We start from the raw sequence: 19,833 nt of genomic DNA on the forward strand, positions 1-19,833 counted from the left end.
TGACATGCTTCTGAACTTGAGAGACGAGGATTACTTAATCCAGACCTATGCTGCTGAAAGTTGATGCTACTGATAAACTTGAGCATGATTTTATGGGATTTTTCACATGCGTATATATATTTTACGCCCTGGGCTGCACTAACTAGCCCAAAAACTGTAACATTCAGTACACATTTTGTTCAGCTTCATTTATTCCAGTCGACATTAAAAATAGAAGTCACGCAAGTAATTCAATGACCGTTAACAAGAACAGATGCCAAGTTTATAAGCGATGTGTTACAGATGGTATTTTATCGATCCTCAGCAACTGTAGTCGTATATCATGAAATAATAGGCAACAGGTTACATGGAAGAAACTTAATTACTTTATCCGTTTCGAGTATTTAATTCTTCAGAAGGTTGTACCCATCGCGTTATTTATTGTTGACATCAGCAAATAATGCTATAGGTATAATCGTCTGAGGAAGGACACTAAGTGCCCGAAACCGGTATAGACATTAAATTTCTTTTATGCAGCTGGCTGTTTATTATTTCATTATACGTTATAGATGGCATTAAAGACAAATAAGCCTTTTAAAAAGCTTGTTCTCTGTACCTTCACTTCCAGGATTTCCCAATTATTCCGGACTTTTTTTTACCTATTTCAGATTTTTAAAATTTCAGTTCCAACCTACCATGGTGGGAGACTGAATAAGTTAGTTTGAGGGCACAGCCTCATATGGTCAACTGAAGAGCTACTCGACCGAGTAGTAGTAGCAATCCTGAGGTCGAGAAACACGAGGACAACAGGGAGAGCCGTTTGTTGACCTCTTGCCCTCCACACCACATCTGATGACGTCATACGCAACGGCGGTCGGTGGGCCCGATTGGCCTGTGTAGGACCAGAACTTCCTCTTGTTTTTGGCTTTATTTCATAACTCGTTGGATACCCTGAATGTACTCATACGTGGATGGATATCGTTGAATCAAAGAATTGAATTCACATTCGTTATAACATAAAATTATTTTCTTTGCACGTGCTACCGTAATCTTCCTCTGATGCCGTGGAAGTTATTTCCTGATGTCTTAACGCATGTCCTAGCATCCTGTAGCTTTGTTTGTTTTTTCCATATATTTCTCTCCTCCCATTTCTTCGGAGAACATATATATTTCCTGTAAGTCAACTCAGTTTTTAACACCTTTGCTAGTTTGCGTTTACTAGGCCTGTTGAAAAAATTTCGGAAGTTTGTCCACAAAAGTTTTCTACGCTTACCTTTCACTTATTAGGCATGACCTCCTTCGAAGTACTCTCCTCCACAATTGATACACCGCTCCCAACACCACCGTTTCCACTTCCGAAAGCAGTCTTGGTACGCCTCTTACTGGATCGCACGAAGCGCCGTCTGCGAATTCTTGTTTTAATCTCGCCTGTGGTTGCAAATCTTCGTCCTTTCAGCGGGGATTTCAAACTTGAAAATAAAAAAAGAAGTCCGCAGGGGCCAGATCTGGAGTACACGGTGGATGATGCAGCACAGTGATTTCGTTTTTTGTGCAATAGTCACGCAGCAGCAGAAATGAATGTGCGGCGCGGGTGCGTTATCGTGATGCAAGGGTTGTGAATTATCAAATTTCAGGCCGTTTCCTTCTCACATTTTCTCGCAGGCGTTGCTACACGTCCCGATGGGATTTGACATTTGACCTGACCTGACGAGCTGCTGCTGCTTCTCTCTCTCTCTCTCTATCTTATTTTTTTAGAATATTTGTCTTTCCCAAACCATTGTGAAGGTTGAACCTTGGTCTCAACATCATAACCGCAGAAGCAAGTCTCATCAGTAATTATGATTATCTTAAGGAACACCTCGTTCTAATTTGCACAATCCAAGAGCTCTTCTCAGATTGCTTTAACTTCCGTCCGGTCACTTTTAAACCGTGTGATGAACTATTCGTGACACCGTGTACGGCATAATTACTCATCACCGTAGGCTTTCTGCATCATTTGGTGTGTCTCTGTAGACATTTTCCTGAGTTTCACACAAATTTAAGGCAAACTGTGCGACACAACGTTATACTCAACACAGCTCTGAGCGATAACTATAGACATACAACAATGAAACTTCCGGCAGTTGCACATTAAGGGGAGTTGGAATGCCGGAAAATGGAAAAAATTCACATTTTCAGTTTTTAACCTTATAACTTAATTTGAAATTTTCTGCTTAAAATGGTGCAAAATTTGTTAAGAAATTCCAATTGGAAGTATTTTTATTTAATTTTTCAAAATTACATGTGCGCCCAGCAAAGTTACCCATCTTGTGATTTGTACACATTTAAATCTTCGCATTTCCGAAAACATTACATATAGAAGGCTGTGGATTTCACTCTTCAGTTGTAGAATCTTTGATCCTTCCATAGGTACCATTGTTTTTACGACTAGCTGTGTTTATTGTTCAGTTTTTGATCTGTGAGTGTTTGTTTTGAGCCTCGAGTTTAGTTTGTCGCTCATTTGGAGTTTGTTATCTGTCTTGTTTTGACTTTCAGTGGTGAGTGCGTAGTTTCTACGATGCCTAGGAGTGCATCATTATTTAAAAAGCGAAAGTTTCGCGGTAATAGATTTACAAATAACGTTTGTTCAAGTGATTCTGCTTCAGCACCTGTTGATGCTGGTGAAAGTTCTGACGTTTGTACAGCTGAGATGTGTGAAGGAGACACGCCCACCAGTGCATCAAAAAAGAAGTTATCAAACTGTGCAAGTGAAATTACAGATGAAGCTTCTAATGAACAATATGTTTTAGTCGACTTTCCTGTTTTTACTGAGTTTATGAAGAAATGTTTGTGTTGTAATCTTTGTGGAGGTTCTTTTGATATGAACATAACAAAATCTATAGGACTTTCCTGCAAAATTGCTATAGTTTGTGCCAGTTGTGAAAATGAGACCTGTTTTTGGAGCTCTAAAACATGCAGTAGCAATTTGTTTGAGAGTAATATCAGGCTAATGTATGCAATGAGAGCAATTGGTAAAGGACATACTGCTGCTCAAACATTTTGTGCCATAATGAATCTTCCACCTCCACCTGCTAAAATTGACAATTACACTGAAGTGATAGGAGATGCTGTTCAGTCTGTAGCAGATTTATCAATGAAAGCTGCTGCCAGTGAAGCAAAATATATAAATGAAGGAAACCCAGATATCCCTGTTGCTTTTGATGGAACCTGGCAGAAAAGGGGTCACACATCCAAAAATGCTGTTGCTACTGTTACTAGTGTGGACAGCGGTAAAGTTTTGGACTATGAAGTGCTCACTAAACATTGTTACCATTGTGCATCTGGTAAGATAGAAGCAGCTCACATATGTAGCAAGAATTATGAAGGTACGAGTGGAGGCATGGAGGCTGCCGCTGCTGTGAAAATGTTTAGCAGATCAGAAAAAGAACGGGGAGTATTTTACACAAAATTCCTTGGAGATGGGGACTCCAAGGCATACAAAAGTGTTACAGAATCCATGCCATATGTCAATAAGACAATAACTAAACTAGAATGTGTCGGTCATGTTCAGAAACGAATGGGCACTCGTCTAAGGAAACTGAAACAGAATCTGAAGGACAAAATTTTGTCAGATGGTAAAACCATTAGAGGTCGCCTGTCAGATAAAATTATAAATGAATTACAACAATACTATGGTATGGCAATAAGAAATAATGCAAATAATTTGCAGGAAATGAGACAAGCTGTATGGGCCACATATTTACATCGATCATCAACTGATGATAATCCTCAACATTTTGCTTGTCCAGATGGTCCTCAGTCATGGTGCAATTATAGAAAATCTCAAGCTACTGGGGATCCTTATCACCATAAAAATTATATTCCATTGGCTGTTATGGAAGTAATTAAACCAATATATAGAGACTTGGGGCATCCTGATCTTCTGCGAAAATGTCTTCATGGTTGTACCCAGAATCAAAACGAGTCGTTCAACAACCTCATTTGGACTCGTGTACCTAAGAATGTATTTGTTGGGATAAAAACATTGAAATGGGGAGTCAGTGATGCTGTTATTTCATTCAATGATGGTCATATGGGTAGGCTAAAGGTCATGGCAAGGCTCGGCATTGCTCCTGGTATCAACACCATCAGAGGTCTTCAGCTTCTGGACAGCGTGCGAGTAAGGAAGGCTCAGTATGCAGCTGAATTTAATACAAAAAAAGCAAGGGCAGCAAGGAGAAGAAAGCTTCTAGGTGAAGAAGAAGAACTAGAAGATGACCCTGATTACTCTGCTGGACACTTTTGATAATAGAATAAAAGGTATTTGTGAATTTTCATAATAAATTACTTTAATCGCATTTTCTGGCATTTGACATTTTTAGTGTTACATGTACCTTTATCTCATAAACCACTCAACCAACAACATTCAAATTTTCAGAAATGCTGCAAAACAGTTCAAAGAGGCCACTGAACTAGAATCATGACAAGAACTGGCTTATTCTCTGAACTAGGGAAGTTTATGTTATACTTTTTCCAATAAAAAATGGCTTAATGGTAAAAAATTCATAAATACTATACCAACAAAAAGAAAACATTGGTTCTAGTTCAGTGGGCTCACAATATATGCTGAAAACCTCTGCCAGAATTTCAAAGTTCTGAAGATAATAGTTCCAAAGAAAAAGGTACACAAAGTTAGCAAATTTAACATTGGCGAGATAGGGCATTCCAACTCCCCTTAAACATAGGCGTGTGCAGGATTGCCAGCTGCACTTCATTCCAACAACCATTGTTCGATTGTTCCGGAATTTATTGTACGTACATCATATATCTTCCTTTCTTCATCCATGATGCGTTATTTTCCATGCAACGTAGAGAGAAATGCCTTACTTCGTAAATTGATCTTCAGGTAGACCGGACGACACCAGCTGTTACTGTGTTTTTATTTAGTTATGAAGGAATTCTTTTGGTATGAACAAATGCTTCAGGTATGAATGAATCCTTCATCTGTATTGAAAGGTTCTGCTTAATTTGCTATCGAATTCCGCGATACAGTGCACTATCTTCAGGCCCCTCCGTGTTAAGCCGGGTCATCATGCGGAAAACTATGTAACCGTCATAACACCTCTCGATAGTGAGCAAAGTCAAATCGATGTAGGTAAACGACGCCTAACAGAACGCTCTTGTTCTCACATGTAAAGTACCCTGAGAGGCGGATATGTAGCCCCTTAGTGCCTTCCCACAGAAGTTTTATACCGTTATATACCTTGCAGTCCACTGGACAGTCTATAATAGACAATAATTCATAGCAACGTCAGCCACATTGCTTAGCAGATAACGGGATGATGCCTCTGTATGGCCAGTAACCTCCTATGTACTTGAGCCCTTCGGGAGATGCATTGAAGATCCAAAACATTATAACCACCTGCTTCATAAATTATTTGTCCGTCTTGAACGAAACACGTCACTGATTCTCCGACTGCTGAAAGATGACTCGCCGTCGGGGAAGACATCAGGCATAAAGGAAGGGATGCAGGTGGTCCGTAACTGTCAGCGTGCCTTCGATTACGCCACAGTTCCCACGTAAGCGCAGGAGCATGTCTCCCATAGTATAATGCTACTCCCACCAGCTTGCGTCCTTGGCGCGCTGCACGTTTCGAGCCGCCGTTCAACCTGATGATGGCGTATGTGTAACAGAAATGTGATTCACCCTAAGAGCCGACGCTTTTCCATTGATCGAGGGTCAAATCCCGATGTTTCCGCGTCCACTGCAGTCGTAACTGACGATGTCGTTGGGTCAACATGTGAACACGTGGGTGTGGTCTGCTGTGGAGCTTCATGTTCAACGATGAACGGTGTGCTCCGAAACATTTGTTTGTTCACTAGTATTACGTGCTTTCGGCAGAGATGCCACAGATCACTATCTATCCTACTGTACAGAGCAGTCTAGCCTCCGCAGCCCACGTTCTGTGAAAAATCGTGAACGTCCAACCATTTAGCACCTAGTGGTAGTCTCACTGCCCCTCCTGTTTCCGTAGACGCTCACGATAGTAATACGTGAACATTATACCAGCCTCGCCGTTTTCGAGATACTCGTTCACAGACTGTACGTAATAAATAATCTGCCCTTTGTCAACGTCGCTTATCTCAATGGACTTCCCCATGTGTATCCCATAATCTTCGCTAAGGTGATCCCCTGCCCGTGTCTGCCCCGCTTACATACTTGGGTTACCGCGTCACGTGCCCGCAAAGCCCCCAGGAGGCATGCAAATTCTCGGTGGGCGGTGGTCGTAATGTTTTGGCTGATCAGTGTGAGAATGCCGAAGCGGACATCGTTGTAATTGCGCCCTCTGTCGAGCTGTGTTATGAAGATTCATTCATATTACCCATTTTACATAAAGGACATGGTCTAGTGGTCTTGTGATAAAACTGTAGGTCCTCTTTCCACAGTTGGATAAATGGGATGGATTAGGGACAAACAGGTCACCGAAGTGGGTTGCAATGCACCGCCCGGCCATCGAGCCACACAAAATTTTCATCATCTTGGAGACGCCTGAAAATGGTGCACTCTTAAATATAGGTGAATGAAATTCCTTCACTTCATCTGTCCCCAATCTCGATGTTAAGTTGTCGCTAATTTCTTTTCTGCAATTGGTAATTACCTTAATCCTTCCATGATTTGCTGTCTGTGAATTTTAATCCCACTCCTGAACCTTTCCCGTATTTCGGTCGTTGCGTGTTCGGTGTACAGGGTGAATAAAATGGGAAAATACTTCATCTCTGCCTTACGCCCCTTTAATTCCGAGAGCTTATTTTTTGTCTTCCATTCTTATTATTACTTTTTTCGTTCTTGTACATACTCGTCTTTCCTAATAGTTAATAAGAATTTTTCAACAATGTTTGAGCATATTGCACCTATTCATGTTATCAAACTTTTTTTTCCTGTCGTCGATGTGATTAGTGACACTGGCCTGTGGCACATTAGGTATAAATGCTATGCGTGGCTTGCAACATCTTTTATTTACCTTCCGTTAGTGAAGTAGCTCATTGGGCCGCGACGTTTAACTCACATGTCATAATACAAATACGTAAGAAGTCCGCAGCTCATGGTCTAGTGAGCTTGCGTTGCTGCCTACGCATCACAGGGTCCCAGGTTCGAATCCCGGCTGGGTCAGGGATTTTCTCCTCTCGGGGAATGGGTTGTCCTCATCATCTCATTATCATTTCGGGAAGTGTCGAGATGGGAAATAGAAAGATTGGAAAGTTGTATGGGCGCTGATGTCCACGATGTTGAGTGCCCCACAAACCATCATCAAATACATAAGAAGTTAAATTGCTTGTAAGATAACTGAGGACAATTGCCACTGTGCAAGTTAAATTGCTTTTAAGATAACGGAGGACAATTGCCATTGTGCTGCTAATTTAAATGTGTCAGGCTCCTTCAAGAAACAAGCCATCCACTAAATTCTTTTACTAGAACAGCCACATATGGAGGGCAGTAGCACCGTGGGTTAGGGTGAAGAGACGTTAAATACAAAAGTGAGGTACTGAACAACACCAGACATATCTGCTCCAAAATCCAGAAACTGAATACTTTCAGGAGGGTCTAATGGTGTGTGGTGTAGCAGTCTACAATATTCTGGGAACTTAATGAGTCAGACTCTATATAGGGTGTTTTTGTAAGAGCGTGCAAAAATCTAACAGGACATAGAGACTGCTCCACTGAACAATTTGGGGTAGGGAACCTGGGGTCAGAAAAGCCAGCTTAAGGATATATGGAAGTAAACTTGTCTATTGCTTTGTCTAGCATTACTATTTCCCAGCTTATTTACAACTAACATGCGTACAAGTTTACACCTACTGTGCTGTTTATTTACATTACATTCCTTATTTCCTGCGAGGAAACAAAGAGGACCAGCCTCATTACTAGGAAGTTTGGATGGCCCCATGTAGTTAAGGGCGTGCGAAGTATTCTAATTGAGATGTTGCAGAACATACCCCTGGCTCTTCATAAGAGGATGTGAATACAACATGACGATGCACCGCCTCACTTCAGTGTGGATATCTGTAACCACCTCAACGCTGTATTTCCTGGTCGCTGGATTGGAAGGGGAGGTCCTATTCCATGGTCAGCGAGTTTACCTGTCCTGAATCCCCTTGAGTATTTGCTATGGGGTTATCCAAAGTCACTTATGAGACCTCAGTGGATACGGAGGTGGAATTAGCTGTCTGAATTGTAGATGCCTATGATGTAATTCGAAACATACTAGGGATTTTCGTTAGAGTGTGTCAGAATCTTGTCCACCAATGTCATTCTTGCATTAAACTTGATGCCTGTCAAATGGTTCAAATGGCTCTGAGCACTATGGGACTTAACATCTATGGTCATCAGTCCCCTAGAACTTAGAACTACTTAAACCTAACTAACCTAAGGACAGCACACAACACCCAGCCATCACGAGGCAGAGAAAATCCCTGACCCCGCCGGGAATCGAACCCGGGAACCCGGGCGTGGGAAGCGAGAACGCTACCGCACAACCACGATGCTTGTCAGTTTCAGCACATTTTGTAAAATGCAATACAAGTGGAATGTTAATTGTGTCAGTGATGGTATTGGCAGTTAACTGTAACTAATTTAAATAAAAAGGTACACAGTAATGTGATCTTATTCCTATTATCTCCTTAAGATGGCATCTCACACCCTAGGTTCACTATCTCAAATTGTTCCGTGGAGCATCCTCTATGTCCTGTTAAATTTTTGCACACACACTTACGGAAACACCCCGTACAGCTATGATGGCTCTGTGGTGCAATGTAATCTGAAAAAGGCACAGTGTTAGTGCAGAAGTGGTCATCATCATTGTTATACTAGTAGCTGCAGATAGAGTTAGTAGCAGAACAGTAGTACAGTATGGTCATCAAGAGGATTGCCCAGAAGCTGCCCAAATAGCTGCCCCAGCCTTAACACTTGCCTTTCTAACTGCCAGGATACAGGTCTTGTTGCCATTTTTTGAGTGTTCCTCTTATAAGCAATTTCCAGCAACTAATTTCCCTCACTGAACTCTTTGGAATGGAAGACTCCCCCATTTAGCCACTAGCTGGAGGAACACAACTCAGTTTATCAGATATATTTAGATAGCTACTCTTGAACAACGCCTATCAAAACTCCGTGATGTTGGTAGAGTCACACTTTGACTTTTGTCCACAGGCGGCATCAACTGGAGAGCGCATATCAGAAGTGGTGGAGGAGGAAGCGGAGGGTGAGGGTGCAGCAGACGGAGAGGAGGAGAGCCGTTTCTGCACGCTGCCACGCCACGGCCGTGGGGCTTCCTTCACCATCCTGACTGTTGCCTTCACCAAGGGGCCGGGCCACAAAGGGCTCGGGTTCAGCATCGTCGGTGGTCGCGATTCCCCACGCGGTTCTATGGGCATCTATGTCAAGACTGTGTTTCCTCATGGACAAGCTGCAGACTGCGGGAGGCTCAAGGAAGGTATGATTACATGTGATACAGCAATGTTCATTCTGTACCTTAACATCAGCTGCCCCACATAATTTTTCTGGTGTATGTCATAAATACTTTATTGCATGGAAGGGAAAATGTGCCTCATGGCCTGCAACCACTGCCTCAGTCCATCGTTCACTGGTGATGGTCCAGTAATGTATGGCTTTCAGGAGCAACATCAGTGCAAAGCAACTGGTATTCCTTGTTTCTAGTTATGATAATGTGCACAACTAATTAAAACTGCAGTGCCTAGAGGACTTTGGACAGTACAAATAGTGATCAGTTGGATCAAAGTATTAGTCTCAGCAGCACCTTTAATGGTCGCCCTAGCGATTTAGCTGCATTTCCTTGTTGCACGTCACTTCCTTCATTTTATTTCCAGTCTGATGTTCATCATTATTGCACTTGCCAACACTTATTAAAATCATTAACACTGCACATTTCATGGATACAAAGTTGAGAGAATCATGTCACCTCCACTATCACCCTGCAGTGAGTGAAATATTGATGACCTCACTCTCCCATTGCACTCATCAGTGAGTGCATGGACCCATTTCCATTGTTGTGGTATCATTATGTTACTGTAGGCACATGCTGAGATGGTTTTTTGAAGATGGCAGTGAGTAACACCATCTCACAGTGCTGTTCAGTCTACGGTAAGCACATGTATCATCTCCAATGACCTGGTGATCATGAGAACACTGGACTCTAACCAACTTTACTTCATTTTCACTTTTTGAATGGCATATTGCAGGAACACAAAAGTCTAATTATAAACTAGAAATTTTTTTGAAAATGATGATATGTAGCAAAAATTACACTGGTCAACACTCATTTTCTTGCCAAGGATATTTGAGTGGCTTTAGGATGGGTTAGTGGTGCTGAGGACGAATATAGCAACCATTTATGCAGTTTGGCTCTAGTTTTTGAGATAATGCATGATTTATTCAAAAAATTAGAAAAAATTGCTAATACTGAACTCGAACGCTACAAACTACAATGAAAAAAGAAAATAATCTTTATAAATAGCTTCTAGGCATTTGTCCACGTGTTGTTGTTGTTGTGGTCTTCAATCCTGAGACTGGTTTGATGCAGCTCTCCATGCAACTCTATCCTGTGCAAGCTTTTTCATCTCCCGGTACCTACTGCAACCTACATCCTTCTGAATCTGCTTAGTGTATTCATCTCTTGGTCTCCCTCTACGATGTTTACCCTCCACGCTGCCCTCCAATACTAAATTGGTGATCCCTTGATGCCTCAGAACAAGTCCTACCAATCGATCCCTTCTTCTGGTCAAGTTGTGCCACAAACTTCTCTTCTCCCAAATCCTATTCAAAACTTCCTCATTAGTTATGTGATCTACCCATCTAATCTTCAGCATTCTTCTGTAGCACCACATTTCGAAAGCTTCTATTCTCTTCTTGTCCAAACTATTTATCGTCCATGTTTCACTTCCATACATGGCTACACTCCATACGAATACTTTCAGAAATGACTTCCTGACACTTAAATCTATACTGGATGTTAACAAATTTCTCTTCTTCAGAAACGCTTTCCTTGCCATTGCCAGCCTACATTTTATATCCTCTCTACTTCGACCATCATCAGTTATTTTGCTCCCCAAATAGCAAAACTCCTTTACTACTTTAAGTGCCTCATTTCCTAATCTAATTCCCTCAGCATCACCCGAATTAATTAGACTACATTCCATTATCCTTGTTTTGCTTTTGTTGATGTTCATCTTATATCCTCCTTTCAAGACACTGTCCATTCCATTCAACTGCTCTTCCAAGTCCTTTGCTGTCTCTGACAGAATTACAATGTCATCGGCGAACCTCAAAGTTTTTATTTCTTCTCCATGAATTTTAATACCTACTCCGAATTTTTCTTTTGTTTCCTTTACTGCTTGCTCAATATACAGATTGAACAACATCGGGGAGATGCTACAACCCTGTCTTACTCCCTTCCCAACCACTGCTTCCCTTTTATGTCCCTCGACTCTTATAACTGCCATCTGGTTTCTGTACAAATTGTAAATAGCCTTTCGCTCCCTGTATTTTACCCCTGCCACCTTTAGAATTTGAAAGAGAGTATTCCAGTCAACATTGTCAAAAGCTTTCTTGAAGTCTACAAATGCTAGAAACGTAGGTTTGCCTTTCCTTAATCTTTCTTCTAAGATAAGTCGTAAGGTCAGTATTGCCTCACGTGTTCCAGTGTTTCTACGGAATCCAAACTGATCTTCCCCGAGGTTGGCTTCTACTAGTTTTTCCATTCGTCTGTAAAGAATTCGTGTTAGTATTTTGCAGCTGTGACTTATTAAGCTGATAGTTCGGTAATTTTCACATCTGTCAACACCTGCTTTCTTTGGGATTGGAATTATTATATTCTTCTTGGAGTCTGAGGGTATTTCGCCTGTTTCATACATCTTGCTCACCAGATGGTAGAGTTTTGTCAGGACTGGCTCTCCCACGGCCGTCAGTAGTTCCAATGGAATATTGTCTACTCCGGGGGCCTTGTTTCGACTCAGGTCTTTCAGTGCTCTGTCAAACTCTTCACGCAGTATCATATCTCCCATTTCATCTTCATCTACATCCTCTTCTATTTCCATAATATTGTCCTCAAGTACATCGCCCTTGTATAGACCCTCTATATACTCCTTCCACCTTTCTGCTTTCCCTTCTTTGCTTAGAACTGGGTTTCCATCTGAGCTCTTGATATTCATACAAGTCGTTCTCTTATCTCCAAAGGTCTCTTTAATTTTCCTGTAGGCGGTATCTATCTTACCCCTAGTGAGATAGGCCTCTACATCCTTACATTTGTCCTCTAGCCATCCCTGCTTAGCCATTTTGCACTTCCTGTCGATCTCATTTTTGAGACGTTTGTATTCCTTTTTGCCTGTTTCACTTACTGCATTTTTATATTTTCTCCTTTCATCAATTAAATTCAATATTTCTTCTGTTACCCAAGGATTTCTACTAGCCCTCGTCTTTTTACCTACTTGATCCTCTGCTGCCTTCACTACTTCATCCCTCAAAGCTACCCATTCTTCTTCTACTGTATTTATTTCCCCCATTCCTGTCAATTGCTCCCTTATGCTCTCCCTGAATCTCTGTACAACCTCTGGTTCTTTTAGTTTATCCAGGTCCCATCTCCTTAAATTCCCACCTTTTTGCAGTTTCTTCAGTTTTAATCTACAGGTCATAACCAATAGATTGTGGTCAGAGTCCACATCTGCCCCTGGAAATGTCTTACAATTTAAAACCTGGTTCCTAAATCTCTGTCTTACCATTATATAATCTATCTGATACCTTTTAGTATCTCCAGGGTTCTTCCATGTATACAACCTTCTTTCATGATTCTTAAACCAAGTGTTAGTTATGATTATGTTGTGCTCTGTGCAAAATTCGACCAGGCGGCTTCCTCTTTCATTTCTGTCCCCCAATCCATATTCACCTACTATGTTTCCTTCTCTCCCTTTTCCTACACTCGAATTCCAGTCACCCATGACTATTAAATTTTCGTCTCCCTTCACAATCTGAATAATTTCTTTTATTTCATCATACATTTCTTCAATTTCTTCGTCATCTGCAGAGCTAGTTGGCATATAAACTTGTACTACTGTAGTAGGCGTGGGCTTCGTATCTATCTTGGCCACAATAATGCGTTCACTATGCTGTTTGTAGTAGCTTACCCGCATTCCTATTTTCCTATTCATTATTAAACCTATTCCTGCATTACCCCTATTTGATTTTGTGTTTATAACCCTGTAGTCACCTGACCAGAAGTCTTGTTCCTCCTGCCACCGAACTTCACTAATTCCCACTATATCTAACTTCAACCTATCCATTTCCCTTTTTAAATTTTCTAACCTACCTGCCCGATTAAGGGATCTGACATTCCACGCTCCGATCCGTAGAACGCCAGTTTTCTTTCTCCTGATAACGACATCCTCTTGAGTAGTCCCCGCCCGGAGATCCGAATGGGGGACTATTTTACCTCCGGAATATTTTACCCAAGAGGACGCCATCATCATTTAATCATACAGTAAAGCTGCATGCCCTCGGGAAAAATTACGGCTGTAGTTTCCCCTTGCTTTCAGCCGTTCGCAGTACCAGCACAGCAAGGCCGTTTTGGTTATTGTTACAAGGCCAGATCAGTCAATCATCCAGACTGTTGCCCTTGCAACTACTGAAAAGGCTGCTGCCCCTCTTCAGGAACCACACGTTTGTCTGGCCTCTCAACAGATACCCCTCCGTTGTGGTTGCACCTACGGTACGGCTATCTGTATCGCTGAGGCACGCAAGCCTCCCCACCAACGGCAAGGTCCATGGTTCATGGGGGGGAGGTTGTCCACGTATAAAACATAATTGAAAAGTTTCTCTATAAGTATATCATTTTCCGTCCATGACGAACCGCTTCCTGCACGCTTTCCTTTTATAGGTCTCTTCAGAACAGTCACGTTGCAGATTCCAGCAATAATCTGCCATCATATGCCTGTCCCATCTTCCTTTATATCTTTCCTCTATTCCCTTCATATCTTGATGGAACCGCTCTCCTTGTTCCTCACTGAAATCACCTAGATTACGAGGAAATCGATCCAAGTGGCTGTGAAGGAAGTGCAATTTTATGCTCATGTTAGCTCCTAAGTTTTGAAAGTTAGTGAGCATGTTTTTGACCAGTTCCTCGTAATTGGGAGCTTTATGATTGCCCGAAAAACATTTTACAACAGCGACAAAACTGTTCCAGGCCGATGCTTCAGTGACAGTCATGACACTTGTAAAATTGGTATCGTTGATGAGCCTGCGAATTTGAGGCCCATCAAATATTCCTGCCTTAAGTTTATCACTACTGAGTCCAGGGAACGTATTGCAGATGTATGTGAAGCAATTACCATTTCTGTCTAAAGCTTTGGTGAATTGCTTCATTAGTCCTAACTTAATATGTAATGGTGGAAGAACATTCTTGTCCCTACTAACCAGAGGTTCATTAATGATGTTTGCTTCACCAACAGCCATATGTTCCCTTGGAGGCCATGTTTTCTGCTTCCAATGTTCGTGCTTTGCCCTACTATCCCACATGCAGATAAAACATGGGTGCTTTGTGTATCCACTTTGTTGTCCAAGCAAGAAGTTCACCATTTTCAAATCAACACAAATCAACCACTGGTGCTGCATATACTGAATTTTCTGCAGAACCATCTTGATGTTAGCATATGCTTCACAAAGTTTTGTTGAGTGGGCAATTGGAATAGATGCGTAACGATTGCCATTGTGTAGGAGAACACATTTTAAACTTCTAGTGGAACTGTCTATGAAGAGACGCCAGTCCTCTGGTCTATATTCCGGCAGCCCCAATTCAAGTAAAAGTCCAGGTATATTGCTGCAATACACTATAACCTCTTCTTGGTTGAAGTATGGAAGAAGGTTTTCTTCTCTCGTCCGGTAAGCTGTTATTTTAACACTTGGATGAAGACAGTTCTTTTCCTTAAGCCTGGATGCTAAGAGTTCTGATGCTTGCTTTGAAAGATTGAGTTCTCGTATCAAGTCACTGAGCTCCTTCTGGTCGAACTGCTGGGGTTGTGTCTCACGTCCTTCGTATTCCGAACCATTACTTGTACATTCCTCGCCGTGCACATCGTCATCTGATGATGTTAGTGTGGGTAATGTTGTGAAGGTTGGTACAGGAACATCGTTGCTGTGCACCACCGGTCTTCTTGCTGACTCCAAATCGGGATATTCCCACTTTCGTTTCTTGAACCTATTAAAACCTTTCACATTAACAATGCAAAAATAGCAATCATCTGTATGGTTCTTCTGCTCTCGCCATACCATAGGCACTCCGAAGTTTAAGCTTTTCCTTTTTCGATTTCTCCACTGCCGTAAGCACTCCACACAGCATTTACAAACTTTATGGGGTGCCCACGCCTTGTCTTGATCTCCAAGTTTAATTCCGAAATATGCCAGATATGCTTCCTTCACAAAAGGAGTTATATTCTTCCTGTTCTTTTGAAGAACGTATTCACCGCAAATGTAGCAGAACTCATCTGGATGGTTCACGCAAAGACGGCGTGAAGATCTCATGTTTTCCTAAAACAAAATTGCACAAATACTACATATTATGCAGAACTTTCTTGTATTTGCATGTCAGTCACATCCAACAAACATCATTAATTGTTTTGTGTGAAATGAATACTCACCTCTTATTTGCTACGTCACGATGAAAAGGTTCTATCTCCTTGAAGCTGCACTGCACATGTGTGTGACTTTCAACCATCGCCATTTTTCTTGTTTACACTGAACGCTACCTATCGGCTGTTGCGGGGATTACCTCGGCCAACAAATGAATGTCGAGTACCGCCGAATTCAAATCTGCACAACCCTCAATATCTTCAACACACGCACCGCACAACAGGACTGAACACATGCTGACAGTGTGATGTTTGCATGATGTAATCCTCAACCACACAGATGCACTCCCTGAGCACAATTGTTTAATAAAGATAGTACAATATCACTAATTAAAAAACGGGTAGCAAATACATTACACCATATATGGACCCTGCAGTCGATATTATCCACATGAAACTCTCATTTCCACAAATAACCTATATCTCAAAAACCAGAGCCAATTTGGAAAAAGTACAAATATACTCGGAATGAATATCATAACAATATCCCATTTTCGTTCAAACTTCCCTGGCAACGAAAAAAAAATTTTATTTTGTAGAGCTGTGTTATGAATGTTGTTAACAGAACTGGAAGTCTTAAACAAGGGAAAATACTTTCAGGCTGTGGGCTGAAAACAGATTTACCCCGTTCTTGATCAGCATCTAGACTCGTGATCACATCTTACAGTGCAGAATGGTGAACATATTTCTATTTTTTGTTTAGCAACAGTTATTCCTGAATAACTTCTGGAATATTCCAGTTCAGTAATTTAGCTTTGATAGTAAAATTTCAACTTCTTCTTTCAGTGAAGGAAACAGCTTTTCATTTCATTAATTGTTTAATACTTCTGTTCCCTTCATGCTTGGAATCATTTGTGACATTATGTATCGATTAAATGCCATCACTGAACATGGTTCAATATTGTATTTTGGAAAGTCTTTGCAGGAAATAATAGTATTGTAATTGTTTCTCACTTACAGGTGATGAGATTCTAGCTGTCAACGGCAAGCCGTTACATGGTCTGAGCCATCAGGAAGCCATAGCTGTTTTCAAGGACTTTAAAAGTGGACAAATGCTGATTCATATTGGACGCAGAATACCAAAACGTCGACGAGAATCACTTCCGCGGCCTCTGGCGTAAAAGCATTTGTAGTGTTGCTATAATGCCACTCACAATGCAGTTTCCTGTGTCAGTTGACGCTGCAAATTGTGAACTGATATGAGGTGCTAGTCCTTATGCTGAATGAAACAGACAGTTTTATCTTTGACTGAAGAACTTACTCTCTTTGTTTTATGCTCGAAAAGTTGTATTTAACTTGTGTATTCTGAAGCAGAGAGAGAGAGAAAAGTGACTGTGTACAAGAAGACCTTTTTTGATAAATATTGAACAGAAATTTTTAGTATATGTGCTTTACCTGTACAGTGGATAATATACAAGTTAGTAAGTTCCATTTAATATATAATTTTTGTTATATTGTAAGTTAGTTGCTGTTTTCTCAAGTTGTAATATTACATTTACATGTGGTAGCTTTAAATGAGTACTTGTATTTGTTCTGCCTGTGATACTGAGAATATTAAGATATAACACAGCACTCTTCCAAAGTGTGTGATGTATCATTGAGTTGGTAGTTCTATCTTGAAAGAAATTGAACATTTTTGGAACACAGATTTTTATTGTAACAAGAAAGGATGCAAATATGCATTCCAAGGTATCAGACCTTTCCAGTCATCTTCAGACAATTGTAAACATTATTCTGTAATGATTCAAAGAGTATCTGTTCTGATCACATAGATGTTAAGTTACCACAACTGGTTTTAGTTGTTTGTTTTCCCTTTAGCTGATGCAGTAAGGACATCTTTGTACATAAGATTACTTCAGAATTTGCAACTGTTGTCAAAAGGCTCTTTTATATGTACCAGTAATATGCTGCTGTATTTGTGACAGGTTAGAACTGTTATAGATACGTACATGAATCTAAAATACCTGTCTTTTTCAAACAGATTTATTCCACTATCAGTAAGACAATTTATTGCAATATACTGTTGTTAAACCCTGTTAGCATTACATTGAAAATTGTCAGCACAGATGTGTTGAGGTGCTGTTATCTCATGCATGGTTAATAGCTTTCAAATAACAGTATATATTACAAAAATTTAACCTGACTGAGAAGTTCAGCATTCAGTGGAGCGTTAAGACTCGCATTTATTTAAGGTGCTGTTTAAGGGGGAAAAAAAAGAAACTGCAATTTTTTTGCAGCCGTCTTTTTTCATGGCAGCTTAGGTATTGAAGTAATCTCTTATACTGATCTAAAATTAGAAACAATAGTATGTGTAGTGTGCAGTTACTAGTCACTTTTCTGAGAATACTGTTTCTCTGTGTACCTATAAAATAAAGTATTGTCACACATAAAAAAATTGTCATTCTCATTGTGCTTGTAGTTCACAAGAGTTTCCTTTCACTATTTTATTCTTACTTAATGTGTGATCTGCACATCGGTGGTGGCAGTTCTGTTATTTGAATGGCACTATGCATAAGTTTTCAGAAATGACAAGCCCTTTATAGTATGGGGAAATAGAAAAATAAAATCGTTTAATTCAAGAAAAGTAAGAGAAACATGATACATTATATAGGACAATCAGAAACAGTCTGAAAAGTTTGTAAGGGTGTTGCAGGGTTGCTTGTGCAGAGAAATAATTGTAAAGAAAAAAAAATATTGATGTGTTGTGCTGGTTAGGAGTTAATTAGCATTTAAGTTATTCAATTAAGCCATTTCACATACAAATTCAAGTCACCTGCCAGATAAAATTAGTGTCAGTTGTTCTCATAGTGTAGATGATGGCGCATGAGACTGCTCAGTCTTTGGCTCGAGTTCAGTCCTTACTACCGTCCCTGTGCCCAATTGTTGTATCTCTGCCTTTTTTAGTTTTAGGGAACCAAGCGAAGAACTCATTTGGTGACACTGTCTCTGGCAAGCCGCTCGAATTTGCACACACAATGGACTGATTGGCAACTAGTCCTTATTAACTTGGAAATAGTGCAAAATATCACTTTTTTACCATTATTTCTCAGCACCACCTACTCTGCAACACATTTACAAGCTTTTCAATGTGTTTCTGTATATACTACAACATTAAAAAACACCAGAAGTGTTGTGCATATGTCATACAATATCCGTTAATAATGTCATCACATACACTGACTGCAAAAAACAAATACATATAATTGCTCAAAAGAAGTACACCTCAACAGTTGTTAAACATTATTTCAAAGTTAATCTAGTCAAGAGGCTAGTGAATTAATGGTTTATAGAGGCTACCATAGGCTCTTGTTTAAAAATTCTGCTGCATCCACTGACACCTCTCTTGGTAACATAATAGTTTTCGAAATACAGTATACGATATATGTGTCTCTTAAAGTTAAGTATGTGACAAAGTCAACAGATGCAATTGGGGTTGGAATCAGAAACTACACTGTTACCAGAAAACTATGATGAGAGAAATTTCAGGCCCAAAAATTTTGGCCAATTTTTTCCAATCTATAACTGTCTTGTTTGAAATTTCTGGGGAATGTTTTCAACAAAGAGTAGTCCTCTGACTTCCTCTTCCATGGGATTTTTCCATTTTTTTCACTGTAGCAGGATGTGGTGAAAGGTAAAAATACTTCAACAAACCTGCTATCTACTGCCTCACTTGTGTGCCTGATATTTGATAGAAATTACGTATACTGGTACAAGATATCAGCTGCTATGAAAAACTGAGGTTTAAGTAATTTGTCAGTTTTTCCATGTGCCAAAGGCCAACATACCAGTATGTCAGTTAAAACAGTATTTAAAAACAAAAAGCTATAGTTGTCATTGAAGATTCCATATCATTTCCTTCAATCTCTCTTAAACATGGAATTTTGTTGGGGGGGTTAAAGTAATTAACACTTGTGACCGGTTAAAACTGTGTGGAACTGGAACTCAACAACACTGGACTCTGTTCTTGCTGGCACTGCACAACCTGTTGCACCATCATTTCATACCTCAAGTTTCACTTTTTCTATCAGTACTTCCCAAACTTACATAGATACCCTGTTAGGCTAGTACAGTTGCTGAGTTGACCCATAATGTATGCTTGCAAGAGGCAAGATATGTTGTGACACACAGTTTTAATTTGTCAATTTTCACCACAGCACATAATCCGCTGAGCACTTGTTACTGTAGCTG

The 19,833-nt window shown here is 40.4% G+C and overlaps 1 protein-coding gene across 1 annotated transcript in view; it reads left to right on the forward strand.

Moving 5' to 3' along the window:
• Positions 1–18,021, forward strand: part of LOC124798969 (whirlin-like) — a 569,605-nt gene extending 551,584 nt beyond the window's left edge. The window contains exons 5-6 of the mRNA XM_047262505.1: positions 9,164–9,446; positions 16,606–18,021. Coding sequence (XP_047118461.1) covers positions 9,164–9,446; positions 16,606–16,766 — 444 coding nt within the window. The 3' untranslated portion in view covers positions 16,767–18,021. The remainder of the gene's footprint in view (positions 1–9,163; positions 9,447–16,605) is intronic.
• The last annotated feature ends 1,812 nt before the right edge of the window (positions 18,022–19,833 follow it).

This window comes from Schistocerca piceifrons, chromosome 5 (genome assembly GCF_021461385.2).
Source record: "Schistocerca piceifrons isolate TAMUIC-IGC-003096 chromosome 5, iqSchPice1.1, whole genome shotgun sequence".
Classification (NCBI taxonomy): Eukaryota; Metazoa; Arthropoda; class Insecta; order Orthoptera; family Acrididae; genus Schistocerca; species Schistocerca piceifrons.